Raw genomic sequence first — 16060 nt, 5'->3', positions numbered from 1 at the left:
GATCTCTTATATTTCAGGGTCCCTGTGTTATGGTTTTTTATTTTTACATTTCCTGTGTTATGTGTGGCTATTTTTCCTCAACTGTGTATTTAACATTATTTATTTTTAAGGTTTGGGTTAGATTATTTTCACATTTACAAAACTTTCAAATGTACTTTCCACAAGTCTGTAGGATGTTCATTCTCTGAGCAGCTATAGACAAGAAAAGAACACATTCCCTCATCTGGAACAATTGCCTTTGTTTTGCACACCTGCAATCCCTAAAATATCGTTAGGAAAGTTTACCCCTAATTAACTCCCTCTGTTCTCAGTGTGAAAACACTGAGGGCCAATTTAAAAAATCCTATTTCGGTATTTTCATATCTCTAAAAATAAATACAGATAGAGAACCAGGTTTTGGACCATTTGTAATTAATTGTTAAAATCACTAAAAAAGGAAAACTGAGTGATCAACTTACAGCACGGTAAAGTTCGACAAACTGTCTATAGAGTCATTTCATTCACTAGAGCAGAAAATGTCCATATCCTCAAGCTTCCTAATACCGAAACCATCTCCTGGTCGTGATGATGTAAAAAAAAAGCTTCCATCCACACGGAGGACAGTTCAGTTCTCCTCGAAAAACCTCCACTGCCATAGGAAGCCGCAGGTCCCAGTTCATACTCATACTTGACGGTAAGTACGATTTGAGTCTCAACCACACACAAATAAACTTGAATGCCCATTCCCAGCTGCAGACAAGGGAGACGTTTATTGATAGAGTATGGAGTGAGTATCCTTGCAGGAGTCACCGAGACACTAGCTTGATACCTGTGGATGATATAGACCAACTGCATTCATCATCGACGCTGCCAAATGGCACTGATAGGTTTAACGAAATCAGTACTCCGGCAATGGCATCTTCTACTATCGATCAAAGATCGTTCGGAGCACTGGAAGAATTTATTTATGTATTTATTTATTAGTTAATTAAGTTATTTATTTGAACAAGTAACATTTAACCAGAAATGGTACATCTCCAAATTCGTAATCTTGTCTAAACAGAACTTTGCTTAAGGATCTGAATTACTATTGTGATAATTGTCACATGCTCACAATTTTCCATTGTTAGATAATAATAGGTCAAACCTCCTACAAAGTATTAGGGAAAAAGCAAAATATGAGAAATTGAGTTTGTCAAACAAGAATCTGCTCAAGGATTCCCATTTCGAAGTTAGAAACTCAGAATACAAAGTATTGCCAAACCTGTTAAAGAAAACACAGAGTAATGGTATTTAACAGGTGTGGTAAGAATACGCACTCTCGCATACAATTTGAAATTCGCACACATGCGTCATGGAGCGTTTTTTTTGGTGGCTAGATGGAGTTGGAAGTGAGTAGTGATGACTTTTGGGTGGTGAACAAAACATGGCCTACAAAAGGTTACCCTGGTAGTACATACAATACTCTCACACCCACTGTGGGTGCCTTTACTTCCAGGCCTGCATGGAAACCAACCTGGAGAGGGTCCAGTGAGTGCTTTAATGAGCAACATCCAGGAGCTACAAGTGATTGGCTGAATTGGAGGAGGAAGCTAGGATGAAACTGGAGGATTTAATGAAGGTAGAGCAATAGAGAGCATTTTACCCAACTAAGCACAGACCTTGAATAAAGAGAATTATCACTTTAATGCAAAAGCACAGGGCCACCTGCTTCTTTGGCAACACTGTGGAACCTTGCCAGATGCACACGTCTGTATTATGATTCTGTGGGAACTATTTGCAAAAGCCAGTCTTGCCATCCCCGCCTTCATTGTGCTACAGATCTGTCTTGTGTACACAGAGGGCAAGGGTGTGTGCCAAAGACAAAGGTGACTTTGTTTCAGTGGCCTGTGCTATGTCCAGAGAAAGAAGGACTGAAGTTAGTGAGGGAGTAAGGTGAGTGAAATAAGTGTGTAAGTGAATGACTGAGTGAGGAAGTGAGGATGACATCGAGGGGGAAAGAGATAGAAAGTGTGTGGGTGAGTGTTGTGTTAATGGCTGAGTGTGTAAGAGAGAGTGAGTGAGCGTGTGAGCAGCAGCTGTCTCAGTGAGTGAATAATCGAGTTAGAGGGTAAACAAGTGACTTTAGGAGAAAGTGAGAGGGTGAACTTTAAGAGAAAGTGAGAGGGTGAACAAGAGGTGAGTGTGTGTGAGTGAGTGAGTGTGTAAGTAAGCGAGTGAAAGAGTCAGTGAACAAATGAAAGAGTGAGTGATGTTATAAAGTATTAATTACAATTACAAATCATTTTTTTTTGTCTTCCTCTATCAAAAATAGGTACACCTTCCTCGGAAACATGTAAGCGAGATCCAATATTAAAATAGTACAACCCAAGTCCAGCATTCCAGGCTGATCTGTTCTTCTTGCCTTATGTTAGCAGGGCTAAGTGACTCAACTTCCACTTCTCAATGTCCTGAAAGGTGTTAGTCTTCTTTCATGTCTAGTACTGAAAGGCATTATCTCTGCTGGCTTTGAGTTGGGTTCAGCATAAATTACACACATTACACTCACACTTATTGCTGGTTCATTAGCAGCCTCCTGTCACAAACCAATAACACAGACAACAATAGGACAATCTTAACTGAAACAAAATCAGAGGACAGCCTCAATGCAAAGTGATGTGGAATCTGTGATCTTAGGAAGGCAGGAGTAAATCAATCAAGGACCACATGTACATTCAAACCAAGGTCACAATTCACAAAATTGGGCTTGTAAGCAGGATTTAAGAGCAGCTGTAGTCAGGGTTTGTGGCCTGTTCAGGGAAGTGTGCACCTCAGCCGCAAGTCACTGCGGTCCATGTTTGAAAGTCGAGCAAATGCACTCGTGATCAGTCTGTGGTTGATGGTCCTGCCTAAGAATTGTGGTCCACAGACAGTTGCAGTCTGTACTTTTGTATCAATTCTATCCCTTCAGTTTGGCTACAACTGGTTCATATTTTGGGTTAGTTAGTTGTATGCAAATCTGAAATTCACCATCCATCCTGTTGTCTCCCCTGCCACAAGTGGCATCAATGTACAACATGACTAAAAGACAATGACCAAGCCAGTACCTCTCTCGTAGACAAGACCTATTTGCTTTGCCAATGCTTGTTTTATTTTGGAAGCAGCTGCCCTGCATGGAGGTGAATAAAACCAGTAAACCAATGTTTGCTTATGAATGTCATTTGTGTCTGACCTGGTAGTTTCCTTTTTTCCACTGCTGGAGTCTATTTTTGGAAAACAAAAAACCCTGGGTCCAGATACCTGGGGAGATACCTTTTAGGGCAAGGGTTGTATTTGTTATTTAATCCGTCCTGGTCCAGCATGATTTCCGTGACAGACCCGGAAAGGCATATTTGCAGGCTTGGTGTTGGAAGAGCTGCTATCTCTTGCCACTGCTGAATCTGGCTATAGAGCAAGAAAGCTCTGAACAAAGGCGGGAGATATTAGTAATGGTTCAGGATGATTTACAGATAAGTAGGAAGCCTGTGGATTGAGAATGCAATCATGTTGAGATGTAGGGCCAGATGTACAAACCTTGTGCTCTGGGTTTGCCTCAAAAAAGTGATTAAAAACTGCACAAAATATTTCTTTGTTGGATTTACTGTCCAGCACACAACTCGTTTTGCGCTGGAAAGTTGCCTAAAAGTAAGGCAAAGTGCTGTTTAGAGTGACTCTTTGTCAAAGGTGGAATTCCATGGGTTGTAGATGTACAATCCCATGCAACCACCCATGTTTTTGGTGCAAAACACCATTTTATAACAGTAGTAGTTAGGGTTTTGAAATTATCACCACTTTGATGCAGAAATGTTGATTTCCCCTAGCTCTTTTCACTCTGCATGTGTACTCACGGTACAGTGCACTTCCAAAGTGGGAAAAGTTTTAAAGTTAGTCTAAACACTGCATTTTGAGCTAGATGGGCATCCTTCCAACAACAACTATGCACAACTCACACAGAATCTTTTGCACTTCGGTGTTAAGGTGTGTGCGTGGTCCTCCGCAGGCTGACTGTGCACCAGCACTAGGGAGGGCAGGATGGTGCACAGATATGGACCTTTCTGGTCCCGGTATTACTCTGGGCGGCAGCATTCTCTGAGGAGATGGGCCTTAAGCTGCTGGTTTGTATTGCAGAAGGATTGGGTTGGGACAGTTCTGAAGTAGTTGGTGATGCTGTTCCAGATTTTGACAGCATAAAAACAGATGCCTGTCTCTCAGTTTTTACAGTTTTCTCTTGTGTTTACAGTTTTTTGTTTGCCATCAGGCTGTGGTGCTGCCACTTAACTGAGTTAATGCCTCTGCCAGGTGTGGAGTGAGACATCTCATGACACTAGAGGTGTGGAGTGGTGAGACGTGCCTGACTTCTTTAGGCCTTTGCTGAGCCCCTGAGCCCCAGATAGGATACCTTCGTGGAAGGCAGTCAGGAGCCAGGGAAACTGCAGAGCAGAGCAGGGTGTTGCTCCATCGTTGGTCATTTTGAACACTAGTTCCGCTCAGGGGTTGAAGCTTTAAATGGCACAGTGCATAAATAGTTCTTGTGAAGTTGGCTGTCAAAACAGAAACTTCTTCCGTGGAAGTATTGATATGCACGCATGTGTGCACTGTGGCTTGCAGTGCTTCTTATGAGTGGTGAGAGAAAGTTTAAGCTTACCCTCTGGCGTATTTCCATTTCAGATGTCAACTAAAAGACGCTGTCTGCAGAGGGAGGGCCTCTATGCGCTTCACAGATCCTTATAGTCTGTGAGTCATATCCTCCTTACTTTAGAAAAGACTTACAATTCCTGTCCCGACATATAAGCTGTGCAGGAAGAATTTCAATATAGTATTTGTTAAATAGGCAAGGGACAGTATGAGTTTGATCGGCTGATAACCCCTGGAACTACAATAAGGGAGGAATTGTATAATTAAAACACACGACAACACAGTTGATTTGGGTGGGAAACGCCCACTTTATAACCAGGTTACCGACTCGCAAAACAGGGATTGGGCATCGCGATGTGCTTTTTGCACGTCACAAACAGCGACATTTGCTGTTTACGACGTGCAAAAAGTTTGGAACATCTGGCCCTAAGTCTGTTGCCAAATGTTAGCATGTAGGTAAAAACTAAACACCGTCTCAGGTTGAGACATCAAAAGTGAGCAGAGAAATCTGAAATCACAATTAGTGTGTGAATTGTTTACAGTGATCAAATCATACATTATGATGTCTTTTGGCCTTGCTCGTCCCCGCATCTGTCAGACGAGTGGCAAATGCGACCCTTCCATTTTGATAACAAACTGGAACCAGAAATGGTACACCCTCATTGAGTGGACCGCAATCATAATTAGGCCAATATCAGTAATCACAGACTTCATCTTGATTACAAATCCTATCCGTGCCAGGTTACCGTATAGGCAAAGTAGACACTAGCCTATGGGCCCCACTTCTTTTAGGGCCCCCCCGACAAAGGATTAAAATAATATTGCTTTGATCTTGAATGAAAATTACAATCAAGCTTTCTTAAATTGTTTCCAAAAGACAGAAAAAAATTAATCAACGCAAAGAAAAGAAAACTTTACATTAAAGACTCTATAGAGAAAATACTGTTTTGTTAATGTACCCATTTACAACTTATAGTACATAAACCACAGACATCAGATTCACATAACAGTTTGTTTTTTAAAAGCTCATCTTCTGTCAGCTGTCAGTTTGTAGAACAAAGTCGTTGCAAACTACGTACGTGTAATGTTTACTTTCGAATAATAAAATTGGTTTATTAAAATTGTTGGTTGGTAAAATTAAAAACATATTAAGAGATCATTTGCTAAGGGAGCCCCAAAATTTCGACTGCCCAAAGGCATCTACAAAGTTTAATCTGGCACTTGATCCCATGTGAACCCCACAGGCTAGGAGATGCTCACCCATACTCTCCGCCTGTTGGCCTGGGGGAAAGGGGAATAACCATAACATTAAGGCCCATATTTATACTTTTTTTGCACCAAATTTGCATCATTTTTTGCTGCAAAACCGGCGCAAACTTACAAAATACAATTATGGCCCATATTTATACTTTGTTTGCACCGCTTTTGCGTCATTGTTTGAAGCAAATGCGGCGCAAACTTACATAATATAATTGCATTTTGTAAGCTTGCACCTCTTTTACGTCAAAAAATTGCGCAAATGTGGCACAAAAAAAGTATAAATATGGGCCTGTATTTTGTAAGTTTGCGCGGTTTTGCGTAAAAAAATGACGCAAATGTGGTGCAAAAAAAGTATAAATATGGGCTTAAGTGTAGTACTTCTGGTTCTCGTGTTAATTCCACAATATTTAAGAGACCATCAGGATCCATCTCACGATCCCCAGTAAACTTTGGACTCACCATCAGGATTTCAGCTTGTTGCACATGCGAACTGAAGGACTACCTTAATTTTGCACTTTTGGCCTCTGTTGTTATTGTTTAAAGTGAAAGCTTCTTAATATTTGTGTTTTGATAGTCCGGTGCTCTTGTCTGTAGTGAACATGGGTTTTGGGCCTTGCACATTTCTATGGTGAAATATTTATCTCAACGAAAGATCCGTGATCAGTTTACTCCTTCCACCTCTTAGAACCCATGGCTTTCCTTCTACCTATACAACCAACACCAGATCATTCAGATGGACAACCAGGTCCCAGACCATCCTGATTAATCTCCAAGAACACCACCACTGTGACATGCATGCAGGCACACCCGGCAAAACTATGTGCATTGCATTTCACACGAAAACATATTCTGGTGTGTGTTTGCGCAAACAAAGGTCTGCCAAGCATGTGTGCAAGCTCTAGATAACTTTTTACATTTTCCCTACATAAAAAAAAAAACATTTCCCAACACGAGCACCAGCTTTTGGGGTTGTCTGATCCCCTTACCTACCTGATGAGCTGCTTACTCCTGCCCCTTTCAGCAGTGTGCACACACTCACTCCTTGGAAATCACTCCAAGGCCTTGTGAGTATATAAACCAATACAAAGTGGTTCATCTGAGTACATTCTTTAACAAACGTAAAACTAACTTTTGTGAAACTAAGAGACTATTATGAACTCGTAGTTGATGAGAAAGATAAAAAATGTTCTTAAGGGCAAGGAAAAGACCTGACAGGCATGTATACTGGGTTCTTGCAGTGCACACAACTCGAGGGTCAGATTTACTAATATTTGTTGCACGAAGCACAGCTACCAAAATTGCTGTGGTGCATGAAATGGATAGAGCAAGACGGCGTCATATCTACTAAGATCTGCCACTCTTGCTGTCATCCCAAGCAGTGGCACACAAATATGATACCTTGTGTCACACACACACAATTTCACCACAAGACAACGGTGTGGGTGTGATGTCAAGCATAGGTTTTGTACCGGAAGAGTACAGTTCTAGTACAGAATATTGTGCCTAAGCAAACATTAACATGTTTCCCACTTTGTATGTGTGTTATATAGTACAGTACATGTGCAAAGTTTTAAACAATTGGAGAAAATATTGTTGCCTCTGATTTGTGCCGGCATTAAGTAGGCATATTTTTTAGGGGCAAAGACCAGTCCACACACGGCAAGTAGATGGAGCTTTTCATCGAAAAACATTGGTGGTATCATGAGAATGTCCATGTACCACCCTCGGGACACCATGGTATCACAAAGTAGTGTGCACTAGCACATAGCTCTACTTGACGTTACTGTTAGGCAATTTTCCAGTGCAAATAAAGTTTTACACTGGAAAGTGAATAACAAATCAAAACTTTGTGCCAGATTGCAACACTTCCGGGGCCCGATTCACAAAGGAAAACTTAGACATTTGGTTTGAGTTTAGACCGATCGCCTAAGTTTACGATTTTTGGGAAGTTTTTAAACTTTCCACATTTCTCCAACTTCGCATGCATGCTGCACTGTACAGAACACATACAAAGTGGAAAACATATTAATGGGAAGGTTTCTGTACTAGAAGGGTCCTCTTCTAGTGCAAAACCTTTGCTTGACAGACCCTACACATGTGCACGGGTGAGTGTGGTGTTGGTGCACGGCAGCCTAAATTGTGCTACCGCAGAGAGAGGTGGAAAATACCTCCATGCTGAAGAGTTATAGGGCTCTTGTGCTCTATCCCTTTCATGCAAGGCAGTGCATCAACTTTGGCCGCTGCTGTGGGTTATAAGAAAAGTTAGTATATCTACCCAGAAATGTGCATACACTTGTGGTGCTTCTGGCTGCCCCACATTGTATGTCTTGTCTTTGCATAGAATGATGTGTTTCCAGGGCATGCAGAGTCAACACGAGAGGATGTGGTCATGCTGCAAGTGTCAATCTGTGGCGTGCAACTGCACTAACAAGGTCAGCGCTGGCTTGCGCATAAGCACTGAGTCCCATCTGCATACCTAGACAGGTACCTGTGGTAAGCGCTATCCGGCCTCACTGAGGCAGCGCTTAGTGCTTACAATGCAATCATTTCTTTCCTTAAAACCAGTGACCTGCCTTTTGACTGCCTTATACGGGCTACCTCGCACTACTTGCTAAGTTAGTGTAAACAACGTCTTGCAGATGCTGGGATGTGTTCTTTATCAATATGTGTCCATTATCAAAGATGGAAAGTTAAGTAAGACCTTAGTTATCAATTTCAGATTCAATGACCGATACGACAGACTCTTCCAGCAATACCTAACAATTCTCAAAGGAATTATCCATAAAACTATAATTACCAATAACGGATTTAGTTGAAGATGTAGCAGACTTTCACCTCTCGAGGTCATCAATACTTTAGACTATGTAGGACCATAATCATCAAAACCTGATTCAATGACTGTGATAAATTGCTGAGTTTACAGTTATCAATGCTTGACCATTCTCAAAGGAATCCTCTTTGAGATGATCATAGTTATCAACACCTGTTTCAATCACAGAGGTAACAGATTCTCCCAAGTCACAGTTATCAATACTTTAGCAATGGCACAAGTTGAATGTTCCATAGATATCCCTCCTTAGCCAATCACAGAGGTGACAGATTCTCCTGGGTCAAGGTTATCAAATCTCCAACCAATCACAGAGGTGACAGATTCTCTAAGGTAAAGGTTAGCAATACTTTCGCATTTTCATGTGTCAAATGCTCCAGAGATTTCAATTCCTAACCAATATCAATCCCTAACCAATCAGCGAGGTGACAGATTCTCCCAGGGCAAGGTTATCAAATCTCTAACCAAACACAGAGGTGGCAGGTTTTCCCGGCTCAATGTTAGCAATACTTTGGCATTGTCATATGTTGAATGCTCCATAGATATCCATCCCTAACCAATCACAAAGGTGACAGATTCTCATGGGTCAAGGTTATCAAATTTCTAACCAATCACACAGGTGACAGATTCTCATAGGTCAAGGTTATCAAATCGCTAACCAATCACCGCGGTGACAGATTCTCCCAGGTCAAGGTTAGCAATACTTGAGCATCGTCATATGTTGAATGCTCCACAGATATCCATCCCTAACCAATCACAGAGGTGACAGATTCTCCCAACTCCAATTTATAAAATACTTGGCCATTCTCAAAGGAATCCTCTGTAAGACCACAGTTATCAACACCTGTTTCAATCACAGAGGTAGTAGATTCTCCCAGCTCATGCAATACTTCGTCACATCACAGGTCAAATGTTCCACAGATATCCATCCCTAACTATTCACAGAGGTGGCAGATTCTGTCTGCTTAAGGTTATCAATGCTTGAACATTGTCACAGGTGGAACGCTCCATCAGACCATAATTATCAATACCTGATTCAATCACAGTGGTAACAGATTCTCTCATGTCACGGTTCTCCAAAATACCATATTTATCCATTACTGATTAAGTGGGTTACATTTCTCCCATCTCACATTTACGAATATTTAAACCATATTCAGAGATGGCAGGCTTTCTACGCTGTGATTAGAAATACCAGCTATCATGTGGCGTAACATCTTGATACATAGTTAGCAATATGCAGGTTAATGCATTTGTTACACCAAAAAATATATATACATTAATACTTTATTCCATCAAGGGTGGTCTCCAACAAATACCACTGTGTAGGCTTGAAAACATTCCATTCCATTCCACCTCTAATGCTTGGGGGTGCTCTGCTAACTCTTTGTGTAAGCTGGTAATTGCTAAGTATGCACGCCAGACTTCCGATTACTTCTAGATCCATACGAGGAGGATGTATTTCTGATCACTCCTTCAATTTCCAGAGTATTAATTTAAAAGTGCCCAGCACACATCTTACAATGGATCTATTATTGCGTTTTTGTGTCTGCTTCCTTGAATACGTTTGGCACATTTCACCAAAATCCTGGGGTTAAGGAGGAAGTGGCATCACAGAAAAATTTTATGACATCACAGGAGGTTATATCTCACACTCAATAACACTCAGTCAACAGGGATGAATTTGGAGGAATTGTGATCATGAAAACTTGGAGCCTGGTTGCACGGGGTGGTATGATTTTTACCCAATAATGTGCAGAACATTGCATCATAGCCATTTGCCTGCTAGCGATGCTTTCTCACTAACAAGCTTTATACACCTGGATGTGAACTGAAGACCACCCTCCAGTTTTGGAACAGTCAGTCAGGCAATGCAAAAATATTTAACGGATCCGAATCATTGTATTTTCACATTACCCAATGTGAATAACTAAATGGATCCTTAAGAATTCTCCAATGACTAAATACAACCAACAGACAACCAATCTTTGTGGAACATTCAATGCTGCTGCCGGTGACAGAAGGTGGCTAGTAAAACCCAGCAGCTAAAGCTGGCAAATCATAAAGGAAGATTTACTTTTTGAAGATAGGAAGCCAGGTCATTCTAGTCCTGCGTTGTAAAAGCACACCACATGATCAAAAATATGTTATCCTACGAACCCTTAAAATTCTCCACTATTGAGGGGTGAGCCACATATTATAATGTCAGAAACAAAAATAGAAAATGCTTTGTGGCCTTCTTGCAATTTTCATCAAATGCATTAAATCTATTGTCTATACATTTTCCCTTCAAACGAAAGCTCACCAGATCTAAACTCCTCCTGGGTTATATTTCTTTTTGCCCATGCATAATCTTGTGTAAATGCTATTTATATCTGCACACATAATTTTTGAGTATTTTGCAAATGTTTTGTCTTTTAACGTATTTTTTGCATGAAGAGATTGGTTTGAGTATAAAATGTTTGGGCAACATTAAATTAGGTATTGTGACTAAAGAGAAAAGGGTTTTTATATTGATACAGGAAACCACAATATAATATTTGTTAGTGGACGAATAAGCATTAATTTCCAGTTAATTTATGTGCATACTCAGTAATAAAGATGAAAAGCTCGGAAATTGGACCCTATTCGGGACACCTTACTTTCGCAACATTCAAAACCGGGGTCTAGCAATATTTATTCTTGAATTTTCCCTATGTACACAGTCTGGGAACTACCCTTCTTTGTACCTAGACATCAATTTTAGCATGTTCGTACAGGTCCAAGTTGTACCTATGTGTAACTCTTGGAAGGTTACAGGTAACCTTCTCTATGGATACCACCTACATAAAGCAAACATCTCATCAAATGTTTACAATCTTCAGTGGTAAATAGATGCAATGCTACAGTGATGCAGTATGTGAGCCATGCAGTCACAATCCGCAATATATTTTTTTTAATTTTAAAAAAATAATTTCAAATTTGGCACTCCAGATGTGCTTTTGACAACCAAGTACCTTGCTTACATGGGTGGTTCATGCCTGCTAGAAGGGCGAGGAGCTGGTACCTGACTGCAAATGTTTGTAAAATCCTCTGTATTATTTGTCTGGATTGCAACATAACATTGCAATCCAGCCTTTATTAATCATTTTGAAACGCCATAGTCTGCTGAACTCTTAAGTGATTTATGAATGTAGGTGGTGTCTTAAATTTCTATTTAGTGGGGGCACAGCATAATGGCAATTTTCATTTTTTTTCTCGGTTGTTGTGAAAACATCGGTTAAGTCGAAATCTTACCCAACTTCTAAGAAAAGTGTGAAGCACTAAATTCTGATGGAACTCCAGATTATCTTCTACCCGCTTAGGTGTGCCCCCCTGAATATCGAATCAACAATATCAATGGAACAAAATATTGAAAACAAAATATTGACAGGTAAGTTTAGATTGTCTATACCTAACTCCTATATGTACCTATGTGGTATATCTATGTCCAAGGTGCATAGCTGTGGAGTCGGAATAGTAAATCTGTATTTCCCTATATGCACTAGCCTTCTGATATTCTGTCATTGATATTAGCGCGCTGCAATTACTGTTGGTGTTGATATTCAGCAGTACAGTCCACCGCTCAGAGGATTGTAATTGTAAATTTGATTTATATAGCGCTTACTACCCCTGGCGAGGCGTTGAATCGCTTTTTGGGGAGTAGCACGCTACTCCGAAACCCAGTATAACCAGTCTGGTTAGCTTCAGAACCTGGTTTTTACTCAGAAGTAACATGGCCAGGTGTTGCATCCACAACACCCCCCCCCCCCCCCCCCCCCCAAACACCTGTCAACCCCACCAAAAAAAAAACACACACCCCTTTTAGGGCCCATCACATGGTGACTTTAGAGAAGGAGGAGACACGACTAGTCCCTTTCTGCGCAGTGGCGTGACGAAACTTGTGGGGGCACCCTGCAAATTACATGGAGGGGCCCCCCTCCGAGCTCACTCAGGAGCTCTCAGGCAAGGGTACTGTGCTGAGGGCCCCCCTGGAGCTCCAGTACCTCCCCACACCCCTTCCTTGCGCTGCGGGGGCTGCGAGGGCCTTTGTTACGCCACTGTTTCTAAGGCTCGCGCTGGTAGTGAAGGGCCACTGGAGTCAGCTGCAATAATGGAGGACCAAATTCTGAGGGAAGGCAGAGTAAATGATGCGGCAATAAAAGGCCAATTAGGCAGAATAATGTGGCACATTCCGCTTCAGTATTATTTCGCTCTTAGTCCTTTTTAGTAATGACTGGCTAGAGGTTACACTTCATTAGTACTAGTTTAACAAATTCAGATAGTAATAACTGAGTGGTGACCAGTTAGCGTTTGCAAATGGTTTGCAACCGTGCTGCTCAACGTGTACTATTTTTTGTGGTAACTTTTGCCCTAGAAACATTTTTGCGGTGAAACCTGTAAATTGTGCACCAGATGGCAGATACTGTGGCATGAACTACAGGTCGATAATTATGCGGAAAAGAAGACGCCGCTGCATATCCTAGTAGCCCCGTGTCTAGAACTGTGCTTAGCAGGTGCACTTTCTGCCCAAGGTTCGTACGTTCCCTAAATGCGCGCATCACAACAACGTTCGCTCATCCCTTGTAGGAACAGTCGCAACTCCACAGAAGTAGCTTCCCATATGCGAAGCATTTTTAAGTAAATCAACAACACACATAGATATCATTTCTAGAAACACCAGCAGGAGGCGCAGTCACACCTACCATGGTGGGAGAGCGGCCCCCCAGCCCTCGTCTCCCGGTACACAGTGGCCCCCGACCCTGCTGGCCCGGCTCGGAGCCCTCTCGGTGTGCGGCGGCAGAGACCAGCCCTCCGGTGCGCCCTCCTTGTGTGGAACTGAAGAGACTGTGGCGTGTGCTCGCCGCTGCCCGGCATTGTGCAATTTCAGGAAGTGCAGCCGGAGCCACCAGCCTTCTAGGAGGTAGTGTGACTGGCTGGAAGGGGGCGGAGGGTGCTGGCAGAGAGCTCCGCGGCTGGCATTCCGCGTTCGGCGGTGCCAGGCCCTGTGTGGGTGCCACCTGAAATCATGCAATGCCCTCATGTGACTGGCACGGAGCCAGGCCCGATTTGCCACTGGGCACAAACCCACGTCACGGTGACGTCGTCACCGGCTACATTAGGTGTTTTATCACAGGTGGGGGATTTCCCGCCATAATAATGTCCTTCACCTGGTGCCCTTGTTTACTCACTCAGTGTTTACCCCTTGGCTGCCAGGCATTTTCCCCCTCAGGTGCCCAGCCTTTTTTTGGCTGTTTGGGGCAGTTCGCGCTTAGGCCCTCATAACTTTTTGTCCACATAAGATACACATTCTAGAGGTACACAGAATTTGTGGGCTCCCATGAAGGAGACACCGAAATTAGCCAAAATACAGCGAAAATTTAGTTAAAAAAAAAATGGGAAAAAGGGGCTGCAGAAGAAGGCTTGTGGTTTTTTCCCTGAAAATGGCATCAACAAAGGGTTTGCGGTGCTAAAATCACCATCTTCTCATCTTTCAGGAACAGGCAGACTTGAATCAGAAAACCCAATTTTTCAACACAATTTTGGCATTTTACTGGGACATACCCTATTTGTACTATTTTTTGTGCTTTCGGCCTCCTTCCAGTTAGGGACACAAATGGGAGTGAAACCAATGCCGGATCCCAAAAAAGCGAAACATTTCTGAAAAGTAGACAAAATTCTGAATTCAGCAAAGGGTAATTTGTGTAGATCCTACAAGGGTTTCCTACAGAAAATAACAGCTGAAATAAAAAGAAAATTGAAATTGAGGTGAAAAAAACTGCAATTTTTCTCAGTGTATTACTCTGTAACTTATTCTTGCGATGTCAGATTTTTTAAAGCAATATACCGTTACGTCTGCTGGACTCTTCTGGTTGCGGGGATATATAGGGCTTGTAGGTTCATCAAGAACCTTATGTGCCCAGAGCCAATAAATGAGCTGCACCTTGGAATGGGTTTTCATTCTATACCGGGTATACAGCATTTCATTTGCTGAAATATAAAGAGTGAAAAATAGGTATCAACAAAACTATTGTATTTCCAAAATGGGGACAAGATAAGGTGTTGAGAAGCAGTGGTTATTTGCACATCTCTGAATTCCGGGGTGCCCATGCTAGCATGTGAATTACAGGGCATTTCTCAATTAGACGTCTTTTTTTACACACTATCTTACATTTGGAAGAAAAAAATGAAGAGAAAGAAAAGGGGCAATAACACTTGTTTTGCTATTCTGTGTTCCCCCAAGTCTTCCGATAAAAATGATACCTCACTTGCGTGGGTAGGCCTAATGCTCGCGACAGGAAATGCAACATGGACACATCACATTTTTACATTGAAATCTGACATGTTTTTTGCAAAGTGCCTAGCTGTAGATTTTGGCCTCTAGCTCAGCCGGCATCTAGGGAAACCTACCAAACCTGTGCATTTTTGAAAAGTAGACACCTAGGGAAATCCAAGATGGGGTGACATGTGGGGCTTGCACCAAGTTATGTTACCCAGAATCTTTTGCAAACCTCAAAATTTGGCCCAAAAAACACCTTTTCCTCATATTTCGGTGGCATAACGTTCTGGAATCTGAGAGGAGCCACAAATTTCCTTCCACCCAGCGTTCCCCCAAGTATCCCGATAAAAATGGCACCTCACTTGTGTGGGTAGGCCTAGTGCCTGCAACAGGAAATGCCCCAAAACACAACATAGACACATCACATTTTCCCAAAGAAAACAGAGCTGTTTTTTGCAAAGTGCCTAGCTGTGGATTTTGGCCTCTAGCTCAGCCGGCACCTAGGGAAACCTAGCAAATGTGCGCATTTTTGAAAACTAGACACCTATGGGAATCCAAGATGGGGTGACTTGTGGGGCTCGCACCAGGTTCTGTTACCCAGAATCCCTTGCAAACCTCAAAATTTGGCCCAAAAAATACCTTTTCCTCATATTTCGGTGACATAACATTCTGGAATCTGAGAGGAGCCCCACATTTCCTTCCACCCAGCATTGCGCCAAGTCTCCCAATAAAAGTGGTACCTCACTTGTGTGAGTAGGCCTAGTGCCTGCGATAGGAAATGCCCCGAAACACAACGTGGACACATCACATTTTCCCAAAGAAAACAGAGCTGTTTTTTGCAAAGTGCCTAACTGTGGATTTTGGCCTCTAGCTCAGCCGGCACCTAGGGAAACCTACCAAACCTGCACATTTTGTAAACCTAGACACCTAAGGGAATGCAAATTGGGATGACTTGTGGGGCTCACACCAGGTTCTGTTACCCAGAACCTTTTGCAAACCTCAAAATTTGACTAAAAAAACACTTTTTACTCACATTTCAGTGA

General features: G+C 42.1%; 1 protein-coding gene across 2 annotated transcripts in view; it reads right to left on the bottom strand.

Moving 5' to 3' along the window:
* The window catches only part of LOC138267663 (FYN-binding protein 1-like), a 116493-nt gene extending 102703 nt beyond the window's left edge, over positions 1 to 13790 (bottom strand). The window contains exon 1 of one of the 2 annotated variants that reach the window (XM_069216792.1): positions 13444 to 13790. In XM_069216792.1, the coding sequence (XP_069072893.1) occupies positions 13444 to 13446 (3 nt within the window). In that variant the 5' untranslated portion in view covers positions 13447 to 13790. The remainder of the gene's footprint in view (positions 1 to 13443) is intronic. The other variant, XM_069216793.1, reaches the window with a different exon arrangement.
* Positions 13791 to 16060: the final 2270 nt, after the last annotated feature.

The sequence above is a fragment of the Pleurodeles waltl genome, chromosome 12 (assembly GCF_031143425.1).
Source record: "Pleurodeles waltl isolate 20211129_DDA chromosome 12, aPleWal1.hap1.20221129, whole genome shotgun sequence".
NCBI lineage: Eukaryota > Metazoa > Chordata > Amphibia > Caudata > Salamandridae > Pleurodeles > Pleurodeles waltl.
The sequence above is the reverse complement of the archived record's forward strand: the minus strand, read 5'-3'. Positions and strand labels throughout refer to the sequence as shown.